Below are 25,838 nucleotides of genomic sequence, written 5' to 3'. Positions count from 1 at the left end.
CTCATACTTGTCTGCTAAGATGTGCCATACTTTGAACTACAGCAGCCAAGATGCACAGTTTTGTTCTACTGTGCGATGGTCATCTTCAGTACAGGAACAGTAACAAAAAGCTAGGAAGCAGCTATATTACAACAGTGGTTATGAATACCCGCTGAAAGGACTAAACACCTTCAAAACCTGCATCTGTAAGAAGCCCATATATTGTTTTAGAGGAATTCCTAAATCTTTCTGCTATTTAGTTCAAGTTTCACCACCCTCGTTGCTTATTTGGCTACCACCACCTCACAACACGCTTCCTTTCAAACGTCTCTTACCTTGGCAAAATCTGGAGGAGGGTTTTTCCCTCTGCAGAGGTTGGATAGAGCCCACACAGCATTTCGGGTCATAGTGAGACGGTTCTGTTTCGAAAGCAACCTAAAACAAACCAACAAAAAAATTCTAACCTTTGCTTCTGAAAAATCAAAGCCAGGCAACCATGTAGGGTCAACTGTATTCATCATTAAAATAAACTCAGGCCTAGATTTTCACATACACCAGGGCAAAATAAGCCAGATTTTTCTTTTTCTTTCCTATAACAATATATCATACAGTGCTTGATGGCTGGATACGACTACACGTGCTAGACACACGAATCCTAGTATCCCAACAAAAACAACAACCATTACACTGAAAGTGTGTTCATTTATTGGCCTAAATACTGATGTAGCAGATCAACAATCAAAAGGCACAGGAACTGTGACAAAATTACTCAAAGTAGAAGGACCTGCAGGTAGTTTTGGAGAACACTCTCCTCATTGAACTGCAATTTTATGTTAGTCTCAAACTATCAGCCCCACTTTTACATTTCTGCATATTAACTAGAGAAGGAGAATAAAAGACCCTCAGAAAATGTGTATAATCAGGTTAAGGGTTTCCCAGACATTCAAGACAGTTACGTATCTCACAGCAAGCACTGCCTACAGACTTTCTGTGCACGCTGGCTCCAGTCCTGGCATAAAAGAGCCTTGCCCGCTGCATTCTTGTTATAATGAAATCCTGTAGACCACCCCAAACCAGTCTCTTCCTGCAGCTGTTAAGGGGTAGCATCCACACACCAGCTGCAGGGTTCAAACTCTGCTCCAAAAAAACAGGACGCTCATCTATGTGATGAACTGTAATACTGGCATCTTCATGAGATCTGCATATCAAAACTGCCCTCTCACATTAGGATAATCACACTTGACCAAAGCTGTATGAGCCACTGTGACACTGTGAGTCCCCTTATGTGTGGCACTGACAAAGGTGTCTGTGGAGCTGGTTAATTAAGTCAAACACAGTGTGAAGCCTCTAAACAAAGCATTTTCTTGGTAGTTTAGAAATGACTAGTCATAGTAGCCTTTAGCCTAGGAGGAACGCAGTAAGGCAAGACTTAGTTTTTCCACAACTGTAACAACTCAGTTTCTTTTTCTCACAGTCAGTCCATGCTGTACCAATGTATTTCTGAGTGCTGTGGAGAATTCCACTGCCTCAGCGTCTGCAAAGGACAGAGACTGAATAATCCCAATTTGGACATGACAACACAAGGTGGCGTCACTGTTGCAGCAATAATACAGTCCTTCAGCAGAGCGCCATCAAGATAATTAGCAGACAGGAGAAATTACACACAATAGGAGAGTTAAGAGACCTGGGTTTGTTGAGCCTTAGGAGACAGCTGTGTAAGGGAAAATTATAACTGCTGCCTAACAACAGTTTAATGAGTACATATAGAAAAGAGCACATAGTGACAGGACAAGAGGCAACTGTCACAAAGTATAACACAAAATTCTGATTAGGTATCAGAACGTTGCTTTTCATAATGCCATAGTCAAATACTGCAACAGGTTGCCCCAGGCAGCTATGGAATCTACCTCTGGTGTTCCAAAATCGACTAGTTAAGCAATCTAATCTGATCTCACCTGCTATGAAGAAAGCCTTTGACTAGATGACCTCCAGACGTGCCTTTCAACTTATATTATTCTATGACTCTATTATATTAAGGCCAGGCATCCACCCATCCCATAAAATAAAACAATTCCATCTTAACTGCTTCTAAAACATGTTTCCATTTTACAGCTCCATTACAAAAGCAGTTCAGTAGCTACATTAAAAAATCTGATTACTCCACAATAAAAAAAAAATCATTATTATTCTTCAAGGCAAAAAACAAACTTCAGCCTTACTACAGAGGCTCAAGGAAAATTCTGAAAAACATATCAAAAGAGACTTACTGCAATAAAGGGGGCAAGATATTACAGTCCAATACGTAGTCTCTGCACATAGTGCTGTCTCCAGCAATGTTGCCAAGAGCCCATACTGCCTGCAATGAAAAAATGATAGTAATTGCTTTCATTTTTCCAATTCAACCAGTTTACTGCATGTATTAGAGTGGAGACATTCTGTTTTCACTGTCAGATCCTGGACAAAGGACAGAAGGGGAATGCATGCTGGTTAAGTATTACATATATACATCCAACCTCATTATATGGTTCAGAAATATTTACAGATCTAAGAGGAATACCAAAACAAGAGGTGTGCCTCCAAAGACTTTGCAAGCAGACATAACCTTACTCTGTCCACAATAGATGAACTTATCTCCTCAGGCTTAGTAACATACTAATTCCACAGTCCTCATTCAGAGCTGATTCAAGTCCAGATGTTCATAGCACAGGTCAAGCAAGTTTGTATCTACCCAGAAACATTTGTGTGGAACAGCCTATATTAGTATTTCCTAAGAAGCCATTAAAAGCATGCAGCTTTTCCACAGACACATTAAGAATGCTGACCCCAGCTAAGATGAAAATGAGAATCTATATGCAAGATAAAACAATATTCAGAATCAGAGTTCAGATGGGCATTGGCATATATTCCTTAAAAGAAAACTATACAAGACAGAACCAGTGTTGCCTATTAAGACATACGCATGGCAAAATGCAAGGACATCTATTTTCTCCCTTGGACATCAGTACGACTGTAACCTTGCATTTTGAGAAGAAAGTATCTAAAATGCCAGATGATAATTAATGAAGCACGAAATCCATCTTCTGTAGTATGATGAGAATAGAAGATGTAATTGGTTTTGATTTACACGCTTGGGTCAAGTGGTGGTTTTCACATCACTGTCCACTAGTACAAAAGCTGTAACAAAGGAAAAAATAAAAGTTGTCTACAGGAAGTATCAAAGCCATTTTATGAATTCCATGTGATTTACAGACAGTATTTTGTCAGAGAAGGAAGTGTATGAAATTCCAAATTGCTATTTATTTCAAGTTATCAGAGGGATAATGTCCTATCAAAGAGATACATTCATCTGCTTATTTGGTAAAACCCATATAATATCTACACAACCGTTGGAAATAGTTCCGATAATGCACATTACAGAGAGGACAAAAGCAATTCTATTTATTGTGCAGAATGTCCTCCCCAGATTTCTCTTCAGTTGAGGACTATGTATTTCTTTACAGTAAAATGTGTTATAGCGCATAACTATTTCTCTAACTGAACATAAGTAAGTTCCCAACACAAAATAAACATGTTTTTCTCTCCGTATCTCTACCTGAAATAAATGATTGCCCTAAAGCGATTGACAGGATAAGCCAGATTTGTTACCTAAGGGAAATTCTCCAATCACCTGAAATAAATTTATTTGTTCATTATCAATATGATGTCAATTGATTTGCTGCATTCAACTTCCACTGTAACACTATTTTAAACAGTGGCAAAAAGAAGCTACTTTAAAAAACAAGACTCCAGCCACTGTAGAGGTCCAAAACCACTGGCAAATCCTGCAAGGTTAATCAGCTAAAGCCTTTTGTATACACAAAATGTAGATACAGATGACAGCTTGCCAGATTCAAATTAAAAAGGACTCCTCCTCTGTACAAGTATTGCCACAGAGAGATAGATCAGAAGTCCCTAAACTCCCAGTTGTTAAAGACACCAGGAGACTATTCTGGGAAAGGATTAGTTTGTTTTATTCCCCTACAGTTTTCTAGGCTTCTGCTGCCAGTCACAGAGACAGAGCACAAGGCTAAACTGACTTTGCAGAGAGGGACGTTTCATCAGGGACCGTAGTGATAGGAAATGGGGCAATGGGTTAAAACTTAAACAGGGGAGGTTCAGGTTAGATGTAAGGAAGAAGTTCTTTACTGTGAGGGTGGTGAGGCACTTGCAGAGGTTGCTGGAAGAAGTGGTGAATGCTCCATCCTGGGCAGTGTTAAAAGCCAGGCTGGACAGGGCTTGGAGCAACCTGGTCTAGTGGAAGGTGTCACTGCCCGTGCCAGGGAGTTGGAACTGGATGTGCTTAAGGTCCTTTCCATCCCTGACAATTCTATGATTGTACACAATGTCCCCCCCAAAACTTATCTTCACCATAAAAATTATTTTTCATTCAAATTCTTAGTATTTTCCAACTGTTATGACAACACTTTGTCTGAAATAAAAGTATAACCTTGAGTCTGGCAGCCTCATAGACTCAAGATGGATAAGGCAGGAAAAATTCAGCTTTATAAAACAGAACATATACCACCTCCTGCAAAATGTCATTTGTATTAGAACTGTAAGAAGCCGCACTTGTCGCCCACTGCAATGTTTGTGTTTCTGCAGCAACAAGAAGACTGTTAAATAAATCAAAGATCTCAGCTGGTTTCCAAATAAACTTGTGGATCCTCTAAACAACATTTAGGGATTAAATAAATTTGAATTATCAGTAATTTCCTTTTATTGAACATGTGTGTAACTTTCTATGAAGATACAATCTCCTTGCCTGGACACCCTTACACACATTAAAACACCCCTGGAGGAAGTATTTTACTTGTCTGTGGACTTTGCTTCTGCCACTATAGCAACATTATTTTTAGGGTTGACAACAGTGATAATCACTTAAGCCAAGAATCCATTCTGATCCTGAGTGACAGACTCACTTTGCGACAGGAAATCTCACATCAAAAACTCTGACCAGAGAACTCAAACAGCGTTTTTCTTTGTTGCCACTCTCAATTTTTTTATAGCAAGAGAACTCTGGCCCAGTAGTAGCCTTGTATCACAGGGCCTGGTAAGAGAGGATGCTGCAAGGAATCCTTGTAATACTAATGACTGATAGTACACAAGATGCAAAGAAATTGAAGTATCTTCAGAAAAATATGCAAGGTTTCATTCCACGAGGAAGATTTCTTTCCTTAAGGCATTACTTCAGCTCTTCACATAAGTGAGGAACATAAGTCAGCCTTATTTAAACTCTTCTCATCAGACACTGCTAAAAATACAAAGCTCTGTCATGGTTCCCACAGATAACATGCGCACAATGACAAGCTGCTTCAGGTTTTGTTTGTCTGAATAATGTTCGATGATTTCCACTGCTTCTTTTGTGCACTCCTCAAGATGCAAATGGACTTTGAGCAGAGTAGGGACTGTTGCAGACCTCGAATTTATTTTACTCATTATTAAACTCCAGTGTTTTTTCTGTAGAGCTCGACAACTTCTTAAGTCAGTAAAGTACAAGTTTTGTAGAGTACTGCTGAGCCATATTGTGCCTTCTGTGAATAATCCATGTGCTTTCTTCAACCCTCCACTTTTCCCTGGATTCTGAAGGCTCTTAGCCACTATTTCACTAGGCCTTTGGATATTTAAACTAACTTCTAAACCAGCCATCTACAATGCTCACAGTCTGTGCCTCTCAGTGGAGAAGCAATATTGCAAAGTGAAAATCAACACTTTGTCTACTTTTAGCTGCTGATTTGGAAAATTTATCTAATGCTGGGGTGAAGACCCTGAAGACTAGCTTGCATACAAGTGTGCTTGGGTAAGTGGCCAAAAGGAAGGATACCAGAAGACCAAATTCCCAGGAGATGACTTCTACTGTGCCCCAACACAGAAAACACCTTTCTTTTCAGTGGCTAGGGTGGTCATAGCTCCTTATTTCTCACATCTTATCCACCCAAACAGAGAAAGTAGCTCATACTCCTGCCTCAATTGTTTTTCCTGATTTGATTACCAAGACCTAGTTAGCAGGACTTCTGATGTAAAAGCCAAACAGAACTTCAACACCAAACTCACAAATCATCTCTGCCAAACAATGGTTACCAAAAGGAACCACAATACAACTAGAAATGGAAAAATACTGAGGGAGAAATACACTAGTTGCTTTAGCTGAAAACACAAATGCTACCAAAGGAGAACAGGGCAGCCGGGGATGCTCCTGCCAGTGGCTGCCTAGCAGAACACATACCTGTCACTGTGAGACAACCTCAGTCATCTCAGACAGAGAGCATGATGCCTTTGCATGGCTTTTGACAGGATTTCAATGTTCATCAAGGAAACTCAAGCCGACATCTGAGTTTGAAATACCTCAGCAAGGGAACTCAGAAAAAAACTGCAGCTAAGACATTGCTGAAGCTAGATCAACCTTAAGCATGTCTAAAGGGCTTTGATGAAGTCCTTCAATGTAAATAATTGCTGGCTGGCATACTAAATTTCTAGATGACTTTTGGAAGAAACAATTGTGGTGAGTGGAAGAAGGCCAGGACATATGCCACAGACTAAACCTCAAAATCAGTACAACAAAACCATAAATGGGGGAGAGGTGGAGAGATGTAGCCAAAGTGGTTTTAATAAATAGTGGAGATGTAGCTTCTGTAATAAACTCAGGTTTTCTGATGGGAAAAACAAATCCCAAATGGTTTGACCACTGACCAAAGAGAAAGAATGGTAAGACTGATATACAGTGCAAACAATGAAAAAGTTAAAGGACAGTAGGGTAATTAAATGTCAGCCTGCATAGCTTAAAGGGAAACAGATCTTGTAAAAAGATTTAAGACACACTATCATTAAAATACATGTTGTTTATTAAACATAGCTATAAAGATTCCTTTACACAGACGTTTATAAAACCACTGAATTAGAATCACAATAGAATCAGAGATTAGCAAAGAGAAGCAGCGCAACACATTAGATTAAAACTGACTTATAAATATGAAAAAATAACTGAGGAAAATCATGATCCGATCAGACGAACATGGATTTGTTCCTCAACCACTGCTAAGGGAAGTTTGAAATAATCAAATTCAATGGCGTAAGGCTGTAAGGCTGACTTACTGCAAGACAAAAATCACTGGATAATGATTAGCCAAGTACATAAAATTAAAATACTACTTTTTTTTTTTTGTTGTTTTGTTTATGCTGTGCTACGCATTCTAAGTTACTAACACTTCCTTCCACAGAATTACAATGCCACTTAGCACAAAGAATGACTTACTAAACAGCCTTCAATGTAGCTTTTTTTTCCTTCACCTTTTAGTATATGGTAATAGGGCTTTTGGCCCATCTACCCTGAACATGTAGGTTTATTTTCTGTATTTTCCTGTATTTTTTTAATTTGTTGCAAACGTAGCAAGAGTTGCTTGCAAATAATCCTCTTTAGAGTACTACTGTGAAAGAAAGTAAAAGTCATCATTTTACAGGGGAAAAAATTATGGCTGAATATCTTCCAGCTTGAGAAGTCCAGGACCAGATCTGCTCAAAACACAGACCGAACTACAAAAGTCCCCTGAAAACGCACTGAGTTGTCTTCAACAGGAATGTTTCACAGTGAGCATTCAGAACACAGAACTCGTATCCACTTACTGAAAATTAACACAAATTGTCCAGCATCAGACACTAAGCAGCGTAACATTATCTCAGAAACCTGCAATTGCCTTAATCATAGGATCTCTTCCTTTTCCTCCTTCATTCACTATAACGTGGGCCAACTTTAACAAACAGGGCCACAGCATGACAAATAAAAGCCTCCTCTACTACCCACTGATTTGTTACCAGGGCAACAATCTGTACGTCTGACTGAATGAGACCACAGTCATCTGGCAAGTACTATGCAATTGTGTACTAATGCTACCAGTGCAGAAGTACAAGAGCTAACTTTCAAGTGGTTATTGCTTTTAATTGTTGTTTTAGTAGATATTATGGTGACATGTTTGGGTTTTGTTAAGCTGTTGGATAAACCCATTTCTTTCTTGTTGACCTGCATGAAACCCAAGCTGTGAGCAAGGCTGCAATCTCTAGACCTGCAGCATAGAAACCCACTATGTAGGTAGCAATTCACAGTGGTGCATTTTCCTTCTTTAGTACAGCTCACTACAGAGCAATGTGTAACTAGTATTTAGAGGCTTACTGGTAACACAGAGATCATGGATTCATCACCTGAATTGCATAGGGAAGTATTTTCCAGCAATTACAACGCATTCCACCTGCCTGCAATCTGAGCTTTAACATGTCAGCAGTTTATTATGAGGCAGACAGGGAAGGAGACAGATAAACTACTTAACTGTGGCCCCTAAGCTCTTCTGTTAATTCAGACATGTTAAGGCTGAGGGCTGCACAACTTATTCTAAAGAGGTTTGGTCTTCCCACCTGCTCTCTGAATATCAGCAGGGATGATAACCACCACCTAGTAAAAAACACAAGTTAGCTCTTGTACTGAAGATAATTAGGAGCAAAAAACAAAGGGAGCAGCCCTTATCACACTTAAAGCACCCATCATTCTGCAGGAACAGCACTGTACAAGTGATCACCAAATCGAGAAACTAATACCACCAATTTCAACACCCAAAAAAACCCAAAACATCTAAAAAGCACTGTATAGCTAAGTCTGGATGGATTTCCATATGGGCAGAACCTAGCATTTACCTGCCATTTTGGCAAGCTCCCTATCCCATTTCTAGTTTCTACAACAACAGACTCATTTCCTCAAAGAAAGTTAAATAAATAAAAAAGACAATCCCCCATGTTATTTCCTTTAATATAATTTCATTTTTTCAAGCAGCTGAATTAAGTTAATCTTTAAAAACCTTTTCAAAAAAAGATTCAGCCTGAGACAGACTAGCGAAAATGGAAAGTTGCAGAGTGGAAGAACTAGAGAGCTATAAGCAACTTGGGGGGGGGGGGGGGGGGGGGGGGCGGGAGAACCTATGTGTCTTGCAGAAAATGTCAGGCAACTTTAAGTATGTGTGTTCTTAGCCAGCTGTAAGAAAGACAGACAAGTAACACAGAGCAATCCAATGCTTATGAGCTGGGACTCTTCCAATCATGCATCTCAATACAGTCAAATGCAAGGTCAGACATCTAACAACAGAGAACAGAGGTCACACAGGATGGAGAACTGAACCCTGGGAGTCAGTGACTCTGAAAAGAACAATGGATCAGACTGGATAATCAGCTTAACCTGAGCTTGCAGCCAGCTTTTGGTCAAAGAATCCACAAAGATATCTTGGATATTTACACACCAAAGTATCAAGTAGAAATGAAAATTAAGTACTATCTCTGCAAACAGCACTGTGCTGGAAGAGTGCTACTGGAATATCCAAAGCTTATAATTTCACCACCATGAAAAGACATTGACCCAAAGCAATGCTCAGAAAAGGGTCACCAAAAACCAAACAGATCATCACAGAAATACCCTTATAATGAGAATTTAGAGCTCAATTTCATTTCCTTAAGAAAAGCTTAATCTCTGGACCACAAGTTGCTATAGGAAAAAAAAAACAACAGAGAGCTTACTGATTGAGTGGACAATGAAACAAAAGAAAATACCTCGACCCAAAGCTACTCAAATTTGTACAGTACAGGTACGTACTTTCAAGTCAGGATTAGTATTACCTGAAACTCTATTCGTTAACACAATTAATATTTCATCACCTTAAGTCTTCAAAGCGGAATTATGTGCCTGAAATACATTCTTGGTCAAACATAAGTTATGGACCTCATGCAGAAATTACTGAGTCACGTTTGCTCTGTGCTTTACACTGATCCCTTTGGGCCTTGAAGTATATACATATACTCTATAAGGAATGTAAAGAACAAACTGTAGTTTTCTCTGTAGAGAACAAAGTATTATTTCCACTCATGCTTTATCTGCAAGAGAAACAAACATGAACTTTCTATCTCTAAAGTAATTTTTTTAAACAAGGCTTTTTAAATTCTTCAATACACAGAAAAATATTAACCTGTTAAGAGACCAAAACGCATTACCTCCTTGGTAAAATACAGGTTAAATGTTAATGATGGTTAAATACATCATTTCCAGAAAAATACTTGCTTAGATATCTTAACACATACTAGGTACAAAGACAATGACATTTCCTCTACAGGCTTTCTTACAAGTCAGCCTTGTTCTATTCTGGGGATGGAAGTAAAATATACACAAACCCACAAACCACCAGACACACACATTAACAGAATACCCAACATCATTTTCTATCTTTACCTGTTCTTGTACATCTTCAAACTCTGAACTAAGCAGCTCTATGAAGATGGGGACAGCTCCTGCTTGGATCACTATTCGAGTCTGAAGGGAATTTCCAGAGGCAATATTTGTCAGCACCCATGCAGCTTCAAACTGGAAAACAAGCACAAAAGGCAGTTTACGAGGAGCCTTCCATGCCACACCAAAACTGAAGACCAAATGTCTTAAAGACAGAAAGAACTGGTGTAGGGAAAGCATGACATATTAGTAATTAACACAGACAAAGTTTTAAAAATCCTGCCCTCCTGACGAACTAAAGGAGAAATTATCTCCTGGTAAAATGTGACCAGAATAAACGATTCCAAAATATATTGTTGTAATACACAAAGTGTATTACAAATGTGTAAGTAAAAAGTGTAATATACAAAGTGTATGTAGGCTGCAATAAAGCAGAAACATACAATGTCAAAACTGCAACGCTCATCATTCAGAACTCAAAGCAAAATGTTTATGCCAGAGCTTAAGGACAACAAAGTGTATGGGCTTTCCTGTAATTTTACTTTCTCTGAAGCACCCAGTGTTTTGTGAGGCAGTATAACAGGATTATTAGTCATCTTTCAACCACAGAGTTTTCTTATTCATATTTGAGAACTTGCCCTTTGGTTTCCTAATGGATGTCACCAGGCTGAACCACTCACAACTTGCAAACTCACATGGAGAAGAAACACCATATATAAACCGTTTAATCAAATTTAAGGCGAAATAGCATATACTTCTCACTTAAATCTGTACTTCACTTCCAATATTTATAAAGTAAGTCTGGATTATAAACTAGTCGTAAGATCTCCCCGCCTTTTGTGAAACAAAGTTCTGTTAATTCTAATTAGGAAAAGTTCACTTTAAGGGCGAATTTCATGATGCCCTTGTGTGAGTACCGCTTAACATTTCAGACGGTGTAGGTTACAGAAAGGTCAGCAGAGTGACAGTTTTTCTCTTCCCTCTTCACAGCTGGATACCTGACGCTCCATGATGTATACACTAAGGAACAGCCATATGCAAATGGCAAAGGATGGAAAACCAAAATACTTTGACAATTGAAGTTCATTAACAGGAAGAAAACCTCAACCAAGGGATGATCATGGTATCTGTGTAGTATTGTTCTTTTCTTAAGATTTCCATCTCCATCACAAAAAGATTTTGCACTTCAGACAAATTTACTTGTTCACATAAGGCTTCAGTAATCATGGAGAAGAGGGGACCTTTTTAAGTCTTAAAATTGCTTAGTAAAAACTGTACAGAGAAATTCCAGACAAATTAGGCTTTCCTACCACTGATATCAGAAACCTACTTTTTACCAGATATTCTCATTGCCAACACAGGAGAAAAGCAGAGCATAAAGCCATATAAAGTTCCAAGTTCATCAACACAGAAGAGCTGCCATATTCAATTCACCATACCAATACCTATAGTATCTGAGCAAAAATATAACTTCACTGTTTTCAGAATGAACTGAAAAATCTTGTCCTTCTACAGCCAGGCTAGACACTGAAATGCCTAGAACAGCACACCCAATCTTTGCCTGTGCCAAGGAACAATTCTAGAAACACTGACAAAGTAAAAACAAGTATTAAAAAGTCAGGTCAAGAGGAACTTCCTAATTGTTCACAGCAAAGAAGTTCTACCTGCAGACCCTGAGCTGTCAAGCTGTCAGGCAAATTTGGCAAGACAAGGGAAAATGAATCAGTTGGAATGGAATACCATGAAAAATGTATTCAGGTTTATATTTTAAATGCTTTGTTTCAAATTTTAGGACAAGCTTGGAAGTTTCAATTTGATTTTTGCCTTTTCTGTGTAAAAATTAATACAATACACATTACACCGGTAAGGTCATGGTAATTTGCCTCAGTCTACAATTGCTTCTGAAGTTTTTTTAAACTAGAGATATATCTGCATTTGATGAAGTATCCTCTACCTTTATTTTCCCTTATTATTCAAATATGCCCTTCAAAAAGGGGAGCTTGTTCCCCTTTATCTGCCTGTCTTGGGTTTCCATGCTAGACTCCTACCAGTAATAAAAGGCATTCCATCATTTTTACCACTTACAAACTTTCTCCTGGAGTTGCAAATCAACTGGCTTAAATCTGATACATACTCTCAGTTACTTCCAGACTCTTCAAAGGTAGCTAACAGACGTCTGCAATTCTGTGGATATCAATTTGAAAAGTAATTCCTCTAAATGACACTTCTTTTCTACTGTTCAAGAAAAAAAAAGTGTCCATTTTTTTGTGTATCTCCACTCACCAAAATTTGGACGTCACATGGCATTAAAAAATGCCTTATGCATTTTGAAAAACACTGACTCTAACCTCTGTATTGTATTTAATGGTTACCTGTTAACATTTCTTTTCTTTTACTAAATTATTCCTTTTCTTGCATTTTCTACTACCCCAGAAGAAAGAACTCTGACCAGAAAAAGGGACAGCTGGAAATGAGAAGCAAGACCAAGACAAATTAGCCACCACTGTAGCAGATACAATTTAGTTTTTGAAACCAAAGCAAGTTTCAAGGTTTCTATATTTATCATTACAGATTCCAATTCCAAACTTCATTTAATCAAAAAATTAAGTCATAATTTTAAAGATATAAAATTGTTTTTAATTAGAACAAAAAAGGCAATCACTAAAGTTTAGTTTGATAGCTTTTCATCTGTTGAAGTCCAAATTTCAAACTCTGTTTTTGTTACATGATGAAGTAGAAAGACCCCACCCTAGCAATCACACAATGCAACTCAAGATGCCTATCTCTCAGTCCTGTCCCCAGAGGTCTTGCTACAAAAATTCCACAGTTAGAATAGCATTTTTAACCTAGTGAAGAAAGAGAGAAGTAAAGCTAATTAAAAAACTAACTGATTTTTTTTTCTACCTACTTTCATCACCAAATAACTTTCTAATATAGAAAGACATATTTATATTTGTATACCTGTAATGTACAGTTTTCTTTTCGTTTGAGGAACTCCACAAACCTGGCCACCACTCCTGGTGTGCTTATGACTTCATCTATTGGGGGATTTGGTTCTGTGCAAAATAAAAAGCAAGTCAGATACATTAATTTATTTGTAGGGAAATTCTCAAATTATTTCATCACAATAATATCCAGTGACATATGAACTACTCCTCTTTTTCAAAAGTGTGCTCTTTTTCTACAATATACCTTTACTAAAAGGCAATGGATTCCTATCTGTCACCACAGGAAGACTCCAGACTGAATTCTGAGGTAATGAAGTAACATGACTAAAAACACTAATGCACTCAAAGCATACCTACTTCACAACAGCAGTTCTGCGAAATCACTCTGGCATGCATACATGCAGAGAAACATCACTATATCAGCATATTTTAGCCATGGAGACACCACCTACAATATTTAAATTTACATCCAAGAGTAGACATCATGTCTGCATCACTTAATAGTTAGTCAAGAAAAATCACAAGAAAAGAACTATTACATACATCTCGCTGACATTTTGCAAAACAGAGCTTCACCCAGAAAATTCAGTATGAAACTCAGTCTTTATTGCTGTCAAAGTAAAAACACATGGCAAAGTAAAAACACATGGGACATTTTGACATTTTCTTCCAGTAATTTCAGCCCTTACCTTTAGAAAGAAGCTTTCGGAACTTCTGGGTGGCTGAAAGCTGTTGTTCTGGACTATTGGAGAAAATCATCTCAATCATATCAGAGGTGATGACAGCACTCTAGGATTCAGATGGGGGAAAACAGAATGAAAGTGATAGGGAGCAAGAGGGAAAACAAAATCAGAAATTAATGGTAAAAAGGTTACAATGTTTGCTAAACCAGTATTAATTTTATCTCTTCTTGAGAAAACACTTACAGAAGACCATTATGAAAAATAAATGAGTTTAAAATATAAATAAATTTACATTACAAATGCAGTTATTAAAGTACAAACTTATTTACACCAACATAAGCAACATCATTCTTAAATGTAGTCTTTTCTTTCCGGAAGCCAAAAGTCAAGTTTTACTTTACATAGAGGGAGAAAAATAAATAAATAAATAAATAAATCACTCTTCAGAATGTCTCACCAATATTCTCTCCCCTTTCTTTCCTCTCCCCCCTCCTCTAAAACTAATGTGAAATTGTTCACTTTGACACAAGGTAGTTTAAATTGGAATAGCAATTACTGCTATGCAAGATCACCACCTCGAGTATGCTATTGTTTAGATTTCTGAAACATGTACATTTTGACTCATTCTCTTACACCAAAATGTACAGGACCTGTCACTTTTAGAGGAGTTGACAAATCTAATGCTTGTCATCATTATCAAGAGTATTAAATTTTCCATAATACTGATGCTTCCACTGAGAAATCTAAATTAAATCAGTGACCTTTCTTATGCCAGGTAAAAATCTGACATTCTTTTCATCGCACACATAAACCCATGTAAGAAGAATAAGGAAAGTCGGAATTTTTTCTTCCACTTCTTTGTATCTAAATCCTTAAGGTAGATCTGAAGGTAGTGCTGAAACACTTAAACACTGTCTGTAACAGCTAAAAGCTCCAACTATTAAGACCCTGAAATGAATGATATTTGAAATAAACTGTATAATGGTAGCATCACAATTAGCTAGGATCATTTCCTTACTTTTACTAACTATTCACTTAATCATTTGTTTGGAAGCATATATTAAGTGGTATTTAGGACTTGTCTGACATATAAAGGCTATCTTGAAAGGTACACTAATATATTCTATTAGTGATCTATCCCATTGTTCATAGGCATTTCTCTGTTACTGTGTAAATTTTCAAGGGTGGTGCAACAACCAACAGAAACCAAATCCAGCCTGATTTCTAGGAAATCTTTTTTATACTCTGAATAGAAACAAAAGCGTGAAGACCAGTAATCAGACTTTAAAGTGAGGACTGCACTTTCCTTAAACCTCTCTGGTATAGTACAAATCCCTTACCATTTTTCCTTGTAGGGAGAGAACCATGGTAAAGAAACAGGGAGAAAGCAAAAAGTCTAATTTCCACTAAAGTTTTTCCACTAGGGAGAAACTGTGGCTTGGAAGGGAGTTTAGGACACATGCAGATAGATAAGCTAGGTTTAGCTGCATTTCCAACACCCTGGCTAAAAATGGCTGCCCCTCAATGTCCACTAACAAAGACTTCCACTGAGCCTCCTTTTACTTTGTAAACAGCAATAACACATTATATCTGGTTTGTATTTTCAAATTTCAAATTTCAAGCATTATCAAACTCAGATTAAAAAAAAAAAAAAAAACAACCCTGGGCAACAGTTTATCATCATAAAATATTATCCATAATCACTCATAATGGAAGTAATCAGTCTGCCTGGAACAACGACTTTGTCTTTCGTTTTCTTGAAAGTATATCCGCCAAGCAACCACTATCTATAATATTTTTCTCTCATGTAATCTCTTTTAAGGCAGTTGACTGAGACAGGTGTTTAAGAGTTGTCTTCTAAATTCCATTCCACTCAAGTCACTGCACAGCAGGCCTCCCCAGTTTCAACAAACAGTGTATTCCTTTCTCATCACTTACAGAAGTCATCTCCATGTTGTTCATCTGAGCCTCATGGAAGCCACCATCTGACATCACTTCCTCCTCCGCCTCTTCCTCAGCTGTTGCAACATTTCGGCGTTTAAACAGCTACAGAGAGAAAGTGTTTAAGATATAAAGTAAATATTAGGCTGCAATAAAAAAGATGACATATGCTATCACCTGAAAGAAGCTCATACACTGGCTACAAGACTCCACAGTAATGAATTAAGTTTAGTCATGGAGTAAATGAAAACAGCAATGGGCTCCACCTATGAGACACCTATAGCTTCCAGACAATTGTTTTCTTGCTGAGGGCTCAAAAGACCTGAAAAACTGCAGTGTGTAAACTCCCAAGTCTACAGCAACACTAGATCAGTGATAGGCATCCTTACAGAATGCTATTCCTTCTAAGCTACTGTATGATGTGCCCATTCGAGCTCAACAAATGTGCTCAAATACAATTTTAAACCAAAATACATACAAACTTCAATCAGCCATGTGCCAAATACATAAAAGAGAAGCAACTATACAGGGTCCAAAATTGCAGAGCTGCGGACTCTGCTTGCGGCTCCACTTCTACTCCACTGTTAGTCCAGTTAGGACTAAAAACTTTCCTTAACAGAAGGAAATACTGCCACAAGTTTTATTTAGCCAGCCTGTGGTTATCTGCTCCACAGAGTTCAGAGGCACAAGTAAGACAGAAAATGACTCATCATTTTCCTAATTTAGTATTATGTACAAAGACCCATGGCATTCTGTGCAACCAATAGTCAGGAAATACTACCTGCACATACTGAGCAAAATCAACAGAAAGTATTTGAATTCCTAGAAATCCCCCTGCCTCGCCTTGACAGTATCTCGTATTGACACTCTGAAAACAGTATTGAACGGAATAGATTAGACCTGACCTACCACTGAAAACACACTATCTTCATTCTAACTCCAGAAGCCTCAACACTGATAAAAAGGGTTTCATTACAACTTTATTTGAAATTGAACCGATTCCTTAAAGCTTCCAATGAACACAACTAAGAACAAAAAGAACTGTTCAGTGCTACCTGTTTTTATCACAAGATGCTTTTCATCATGTCTTGTATCCTGGTTTTGGTTGGGATAGAGTTAATTATCTTCCTAGTAACTAGTGCAGTGCTATGTTTTGGCTTTAGTCTGAGAACAATGCTGATAGCACACCAATGTTTTTGTTGTTGCTAAGTAGCACTTATTCTGGTCAAGAACTTTCCAGTCTCTCATGCTGGTGAGGAGGGGTACAAGAAGCCGGGAGGGAGCAGAGACAAGACACCTGATCCAAACTAGCCAAAGGCATATTCCATACCACAGCACGTCATGCCCAGTATAGAAACTGTGGGGAGTTATCTGGAAGGGGCCAGTCGGTGCTTGGGTAGAGGATGGGTATCAGCAGGTGGTGAGCAACTGCATTGTGCATCACTGGCAGGGCAGGGCTTATTCCTTCCTCTCTCTATTTCCTATTATTATTATACTTTTACTTCAATTATCAAACTGTTCTTATCTCAACCCATGGGGTTTTTACCTTTTTTCTGATTCTCCTCCCCATTCCAGTAAGGGGGAAGGAGAGTGAGAGAGCAGCTGTGTGGTACTTAGTTGCCAGCTGAGCTTAAACCATTACACCTTGTTAGTGCTGCTGCTTCCTGATAAGATAGAAACCTGCATAACACCTGCCACTTGGCAGTGTGAACAAAGTTGTAAGAACCAGCAAGACATGAGGAGGCAGAGAAGATTCTTTTTACAAGCATCTTCTTCTTGATCACTCTGCATACAAGATACACTAAATCCACTACTTAAGGTACCAGCCTTATGAGCATAAACATTGCCTGAGCTTTTTTTACTTCATGAACTGAAACTTAAAAAACTGAGAAGAATCAGGTCAATAACTTATTTCTTCCCTCAAGAAAATCATTACTGCAACTTATAAGGACTTGGTCAGGCCTTCTGCTCTTATTCTAACTGCAAAATTTCACCCCAGCTTCCCACTCTTCAGAGATTAGAGACAGCACAACTCAGGGGGTGAGGGGAAGAAAAAAACTGCCAAAACCTAAGCAAAAACCAAACAAGACTCACAAGTCGCCCTCAGTGCAAGCTGTGCAAGGTCAGACAGCTTTGTTTAAATCATCTTTAAGCTGCTCTAGCCAGTCTCCCACTTGAGTGAATGAGCAGCACAGTTCTGTAAAGCCTGCAGAAGAGGCAGTGAGGTCTGCAGGTGACAGATTTCAGACTATGTATGAATTTCACTGGGCAGGAACAACTAACAAGGGGCTTGGGAGAAGCAAAGAGCCAGAGACAGTGCAAGACAAGACTGTTTAAGGACTGGTTACAGTTACCTCAACTGGAATACAGTACCTGTTCCTCTCTCTTTTGCTTCCGTAGCTGAAGACCCTCTTCCTCCCGCCTGCGACGCATCTCATCAGGATTTAGAGATTTGTTCTTGTAGCTCTTCAGTCGGAAATTCTCTTTTCCTGAGGTCGTCATGGTTCCTTTACAATGCAATTAAAAAAAGAGAAGTCAGAAAAGAATTCCTATTCAACAATACATCATTTTATATTCTGTCTTCATCTCAATCTGTTAGCCAAGCACTTCCAGACACTTCTATATCTCATCACTTATCTTACAATAACTTGGAAGGTGTAAAACAAAATTTCACAGAATTCTCACTTTGATGTGCTAGTTCTTCACATCAGATCAACAAATCTTCATTTTACTCTCCAAGGCTGCAAGGCATCAGAAAGTGAAATATTTTATTACGAAGGAACTGAGATCCATTAGGCAGAGCACACAACCTGGGCTTAAAAGAAAACTGCACTAATAAATCTTAACACTTCTCCACACAGAAAATTAGGCAAACTAATTGTATAACCCACATTCACTCAGAAATGAGGGGGTCTTAGCTTTTTAGTTTAATTCAGTTTGCAAGTCAGTACAGCGGCCTTTTTTCCCCCCTCCAAATCCACACTTTAAGTTAATTTGCCACAATCCTGTGTTCCTTCTACCTGGACAATGCCTACAAGAAAAATTAAACTGAGAGTGAAATTTTATGGGAGGATGGTTTAACCACTGAAAATGCTCACTCCTGCAAAGGCAGCAGTACTGTTCTTCCCCTCCTCCACACCTGCAGCCTCTAATCCTGCCACTCACTGCTTATCCAGAGGGGCCTTTTTTCAGGCACTGACTTCCAAGTATTGTCTTATGTAACTCAGTAGATCAGCATTTATAGCTACCCATGATGATTTTCACATGTACAGTGCTGCACTTTGGAGTTACTTAGCATAAAACAGTAGCTGTAGAACTGTGTGGAAAGACTGCTCCCCTACTCCCCTTAAATCAATGGGCTGTGTATCAGGTCTCAAAGTGCTCCATTCTGCTGGTACTTCTCTCCTTACATCCCCCCTTTAAATCCAAAAAAGACTGGGATTCCCATGCACCTTCGTACAGATACAGAATCTCCAATACACTGCAAATATCTGCAACTCTGTAGCACAAGATTTAGGAAACTATGCTATGTGGCTTTTAAAGGTCTTTTTACGAATGCCCTAATGTGTTATATTAAATGTGTCAGCTACCTCTTAATTCCATAAGCACAGAATAACCAGGTGATAAATGATCTCCTGTGCACTTTTTACTTTAAAATGGAGCAACACAAGTGTATACAGACTCTCATCAGCTTAGGTTTCCTATTTAAAATACATCAAAGGTGTAACTGAGTCTACAGCTCCTCTAAAGCTCCTCTTCTTTCAGTTAGCACAAAGAGTTTAAAGAGATTAAAAAAAAGGATACCCAACTGTGCTTCTTATTAGAGCCTCTTTTGACATTGCTGCTACCCGACAACCATTTGTAAGAATTCCGAATGATCAGAACTGACTTTCACAGAAGACATAACACATCACTTCAAACATTACTGGATTCTGCCAACTGAGATTTAAAAAACTTGTAAGGGACACAAAACTACTGTGTTCAATATCAGGCAGTCACAAATTGCACCGAATGAAAGTGAAACATAAAAACCTGAGCATACAGGAAAGTAATTCAGCCTGATTCTGCCGAAAAGGCTCTTCCTGAAATGGCCTTTTTGTTTTTTTTTAAATAGAGGTCCTAAAAACAGATAAATCTCATAAGACCAGAAGTTCCCTACATCATTCTTTAGAGCTTAGGGACCACTTTCTTCCCCCCCCCTTTTTTTTTTCTTAGAGTCTGAGCTGACAGTGCCTGTGCTTCTTGCAATATGCTTGGCAGTAACATTTTCTTCCATTTTTAGTTTAACTGACTACTACCTGTACATTAAACATGCAAACCATTTGGGGAAGCCTTGGATTTTAACAGTAAAGAGAAGTTCAGGCTAACAAATAAAATATTTCTTTTGTTTCTAAAATATTTTGAAAGAAATGTTTGATATGTCATAGAATCAGCAAAATTAACTCAAACACCAGATGGGACAACCATGAGCTCAAAGGACATGCCTAACAAGAAAATAGTTTTGCAGCAATCTGCCCTTAAATATAAATAAACACAGGCACAAACAGCAGCACAGATCAGGCTTTCTGTGAGCCCAACTTCAGGCTTTCTGGGACACTATTAGTAATTATAGTCATAGAATGGTTTGGGTTGGAAAGGACCTTAAGATCCTCTAGTTCCAGCCCCCCTGCTATGGCAGGGAATCCTCACCCCAGACCATGTCACCCAAGGCAACATGTCCAACCTGGCCCTGAACACTGCCACGGATGGAGCATTCACCACTTCTTCGGCAAACAGACAACCTGTTCCAGTGCCTCACCACCCTCACAGTAAAGAACTTCCTCCTTACATCTACCCTGAACTCGCCCTGCTGAAGTTTAAACCCACTTCCCCTTATCCTATCACTACAGTTCCTGATGAAGAGCCCCTCTCCAGCATCCTTGGAGGACCAATCCTCCATTTTTGCTTGAAACATGCCTTCTCAAACTCACAAGATTGTATTTGCCATTACTGGGGACTGCAGGACTTTGACAGCTCCTGAGATCATCTGTCACCTTCTGTTTCAATCCCTAAATTTCTTAATTTAAAGAAATCTTTGATGGGGAATATAGTCATTTCTTAATACTGAATTTCATCTCATTTCTATCATGTAGCCCCTCCATATAATGTCCCAGTGCTTCTGAACATCAATGACACCATCCAACTCCACCATCAGAATGTCCTAAGCATATTCTTCCTCACTGTACCCATTTTCCTCATCTCCCAATTTTCGTGTTAGTTTCTCTCAATTTTTCTTCTGACTTTAAGGTAATAATTTTCATTCTCCTCTGAGCTCTATCAGCCCTCTCCTGTTGTACTTTACAATGGTTCATTTATTGGCAATACAAGCACAGGATTACTTAAATGTTCTGACTTTACCTTAGCCCCTCTACCTAATGGCCTGACAAGAATGATCTTCTTTTGATTACACCTTTTACAAGCTTTAGATGCAACTTTTGGCTATGCTCATTTCTGACTTTCAAGACAACTCACTTTGCTGACTAATCCCTTCTTCTGAGTAATGTGTACACTTAAAATCCTTTCAAAACAGTGCACTCTGTTTTACTCAGGAGTAAAGCCTTCCTATCAACTCCTACCACTAAATAACTGGGAAGACAGTTTTTTCTATTCAATCCAACTAATAATGAGTTCAATAATTTATTTCATAGTATAAACCCCAACATAGTCACATACCCATTTTATACGCCTGCCTATCTAACCTGTATACCTATTAAAGACAGTTGTTTACTAAAAGCAGCTTTTGTAATATCGTCAGTATCTCCTAAAATCAATTCTTCATCATTACTTTTACTTCCTTGACTACTGGTGAAAAATTCAATGACCACATCAAGGAGTTCATCCAGCCCACACCTTTAGACCTACCCAGTGTGAGCATACAACAATCCAATGCTATCTGTTACGGTCATCCAAAGACTGTTTGCTATAAATCTCCTCTTCTGTTTTTCGGGATGCAGCCTTTCCCCCAAACTAAACCACAGAGGCAAAGGCTTCAAATTGCCTCACCCGCTATCAGCAGCTTTGTTGTGGCTTAACTGAAAAGCTTTCAATGGTCACTTTACATTCACCCATGGTAATTGCTTCCTAGCAAATAGCAAAGGCTGGATCTTCTCTGCGCTATCAAAATTAACGCTACTTCTGGTGAAAGTCTGTGGTCGTCATGGAAATGTTCTATCCACCTATACTTTCCTAAACATAGCAGAGTATTTTCCACAATTTTGGATACACCCATCTCAGATAAATCCTCTGGCAACCCAGTGAGTTTTTGTGGTGTATTCTTTGGGGCTGTGTGCAGCACCTCTCAAACCCAAACACTTTCTCCCCCTCAGTTTAGCTGCCATGAAAAAATAATCTGTAGTAAAATTAAGAACACCACCTCTTCCTGAATGTCTGCATTAAAATCCCCAATGGTTTTTGCTGATCAAGACAAGTACTCTACCAAATGTAGATGTGTTCTAAGAGCACATTTCTGGGAAAAAGGAAAAGCACTGCATGTCTCCATGCTCATCAAGTCAAAGAAATTCAGAGGCACTGCAAAACGCAGTCACTTCCTGCGGTGACCTACCTTGTCCCAAGCAATCATCTAGATAGGAACAAAAATGAACTCCCTGCCTTCTTAAATCAGATATCACTCTCACTAGACGTAAGGGCTTTGCCAGAAGGAATGCCATGTGATTAATACTCTTGGATATGCCACACGTCAGATATCCAGATGTAAAAACAAAGGCCCTACAAACCAAGAACTGCATAATGGTATATATAACCCAGACGACTGAAACGAAGATTACCAAATACTCTATGGATATTAAAGACCGTTTTAGACAAACTTTCCTTCTTTGAAATCAGGACTGGGAACAAGAAAAAAAATAATATTTCAGAAGTGTAGACCTGTACAAGAAATTCTCCCTTCCAGTGGATATACATCAGAACAAGATGACTTGAAAATTAAAGCTGAGAAGGAAGTTGAACAGAAACGGTGTGATAGAAAAAGTGTTCCTGAAGATCCATGATCCGACCAGTCTACATTTCCTAACAGAGGCAGTTGTCAGAAGGAAAGGACTCACTGGAAGCATACTTGTGAGCTCTGCTGTACCATCAAACTGCTGTCTCCGCTTTAGATTGCTGCTACAGCGACAATGAAAAGGCACTGTCAGCCCTGAAAGGACAACCCATGCTGGAAACAGAACTGCCAAGACAGAATTCCAAGCAGAGAGAGAAGCTGGAATTATTCAAGGGAAGAAACAGTTCAGCTATGCTACAAAACCTTTACTTCCAAGGAAATTTTTGTTTGCTTATTGGCTCTGCCACAGGACTCGAGACCTCTTAGAAAATTAAAGTTGCCTCACAATCATGCTTCTTGACATCGCTCCGAACACCTACAGCACAGCCTGGGCAAATGTTTGAGTTCTGGTTACAGGATGCATCATCTTCTGACAGTCTTAGTGAGAGACTAGAAAGACTATCCAGTTTTTAAAACTATCCTGAAAGCAGCACTTGGTTATCCATTACTCTCATTAACGCACTTCCCTAAAAATCCATCATTTTGATCACAGATGTGTTTGGGTTTTTCCCCTAAGTGAAGTGTACTTTGTAAAGGTCTTCTAATTTTTTTTTTTTTTTTTTTGCAATTCTAAGGCAATATTTCCAGGATGCTAAAAAAAAAGTATATAAATCTTGTGGAAGTAAACTGTCAGCTTTCTTGAAGGTGACAGACAACAACAGGTCTTAATAATAAAGTCACCAACTGAGATTAATGTTATCTCCCTGGAAAAACTCCTAGAACATCCTACATTTACCATCATTCCAGAGAGATGAAAACACATCCACCAAGTCTCTACACTGCTGACAATGTTGTTTGAGGGGGAAAAAGAGAAAGAAAATCAGCAGACTGACTTCTACTGTCACCTCCTGTTGTTTGAAAAAATGGCTCAACTAGATAAACATTTTGGTGAGGCTGTATCTGCTTCTTTTCGAAGTTATTTGCCAAAGCATACTGACTTACAGAGGTCTATGATAATACCCATCAGTGGAAACACCCATACCACCTCAAGGATAGGAGTGCTAACTTTCTAATTTCAAATGTCTTCAGACTCTTGTGAAGCTCAGAATACCCAGACAAAATGATATACAATCTCAACTACAAAAAGCTATCTTTCATCATTTGAAAACTTGAGCTTAACTTCCTCTAGCCGTAAAATGGGATTGGGAAACATGTCTCAAGCCGTACAAAATTAGCAGTTACACCATTTGTAAAGACCTGCAAAGTTTTGCTGATGATACATCAAAACCTAACACTAACAAGGAAACAAAATGATCCTGTGGATTTCCTTTCCTGTGGCTTGGGAAGAAAGCTGCAGAAGTAGGCATGAATGCTATTCACCAGCAGGAACAAGGAACAAGGCACTTCTCCCTCTGCAGAGCAGCAGGGACCCACACTCTTAGGGCAACCATCACACAAGAACAATAGAGAAGAAAAAGAACCACCGCCTCGTGCTACCTGAAAGGCCAGAAGATTAAAGGAGCTTCAATTTTAGCATAAAAGTCATAGCTAAACATGGATACAATATACAGCCTTGAATCAGGGTTCAAACTTTTAGAGACTTTCTGACAAAAACTGGAAGAAGGGGACTTCTTCATGGAATTGCTGCCCATCTCTGTATCTTTCAAATCTACTTTATTTTGCAGGCTTCCTAGTCCCATTAGGTTTTTCCATGCCCAGAAGTAGACCTTAATTCACAATTGTTTCTGGTTTAGCACATTTATAAACCTTTGAAATAGCAAAATAAGTAATTATCCATCTAATCTATAGCAAATTTGGCATGTTCTAGCTGTAGACCACTTAACAAGTTGGACTGATACTTGCTTAAAAAAGAGAGCATCTCAAAACTTAACTAACACAAGGCCTGAAAAGTCATGCAATTTTGTACAATATGGAGCATGGTATCACAAATTAAAACCCCTCAATATTGACTGTTGCTCAAAAGCAAGCAAAAAAAAGGAGAAAATAAACTGCATAATCTACACAACATTGAGGACAACTGATGTCGAGTTTGTATATCTGGTCAATGTAACCTCATCTTCCACAGAAGAACAAAAGGGCTGAAAAGGTGGTTAAAATAAAAATAAACCACCCCCATACCAAAGCTATTTCTGCAAAATGACTAACCTTGAAGAGTCAATTGAGTATACCCTCAAGTAACATTCAGAAAATCTTCACCAGCACCCTGATCTTCCTATTCGACACTCAAAAACACAACCAAAAACCCCAAACACTATTAGAAACCAAATTACCTGACACTCGGTGGTGTCTCAGAACCCAATCTGACACACCAGCCTGCACTAGCAGCCAAGTGCACTGACAGCCACGCCACTGGGCACGTAAGTCAATTTGTTGAAAGTTTAAGGATTACACTTGTCTTAATCCCTCCCCCTTCCCTTTTTTTCTTTTGAAAAAGCACCACTGAAGAGATTAGGTAATAGTACATTTACCATTTTTGTTGGAAAACAGTTTTACCAAGGAGGGCAGGAGTGTCATAACAGATTAGACACAGTGTATCCAGCACTTCACTACACATTTAAAATCAGTGTGATATTTCCAAGATGTTTTGAGTTCCATTTTTTCATAGGACCACTTTGCCTTAACAAGGCAGCAGATACAGCTTTCAAAGTTCCAGAAAGCTTTTAACTTGAGCAAGAGCAAAAAAACTGATTCTCAAAGCCAGGTCTTAAAAGGAAAGCATCTACAAATTTTTTAACTGAGCCTTTCTGATCTGAGTTGCAAACACAAAATTCCTTTACTGCATTGAAAGTCATTGCAGTGCAATAAATCAGTTTAAATGAAAAGACCCTCACCCTAATTTCTATAACCCCAGAGTTCACAGTTAACCTGAAACCAAAAAGTTCCCACAAGTCATAAAACAAAGCTACTAGTGATGGGGAATTAAAACTTTTCAGCTGCATAGG

At 38.6% G+C, this 25,838-nt stretch overlaps 1 protein-coding gene across 1 annotated transcript in view; it reads right to left on the bottom strand.

Moving 5' to 3' along the window:
• Nucleotides 1-25,838, bottom strand: part of KPNA1 (karyopherin subunit alpha 1) — a 51,675-nt gene that overhangs the window by 21,064 nt on the left and 4,773 nt on the right. The window contains exons 2-8 of the mRNA XM_065676315.1: nucleotides 18,213-18,346; nucleotides 15,837-15,944; nucleotides 13,905-14,004; nucleotides 13,229-13,323; nucleotides 10,271-10,402; nucleotides 2,247-2,335; nucleotides 315-414 (exon numbers count right to left, since the gene is read on the bottom strand). Of these exons, the coding sequence (XP_065532387.1) occupies nucleotides 315-414; nucleotides 2,247-2,335; nucleotides 10,271-10,402; nucleotides 13,229-13,323; nucleotides 13,905-14,004; nucleotides 15,837-15,944; nucleotides 18,213-18,341 (753 nt within the window). The 5' untranslated portion in view covers nucleotides 18,342-18,346. The remainder of the gene's footprint in view (nucleotides 1-314; nucleotides 415-2,246; nucleotides 2,336-10,270; nucleotides 10,403-13,228; nucleotides 13,324-13,904; nucleotides 14,005-15,836; nucleotides 15,945-18,212; nucleotides 18,347-25,838) is intronic.

Source organism: Lathamus discolor, chromosome 4 (genome assembly GCF_037157495.1).
Source record: "Lathamus discolor isolate bLatDis1 chromosome 4, bLatDis1.hap1, whole genome shotgun sequence".
Classification (NCBI taxonomy): domain Eukaryota; kingdom Metazoa; phylum Chordata; class Aves; order Psittaciformes; family Psittacidae; genus Lathamus; species Lathamus discolor.
The sequence above is the reverse complement of the archived record's forward strand: the minus strand, read 5'-3'. Positions and strand labels throughout refer to the sequence as shown.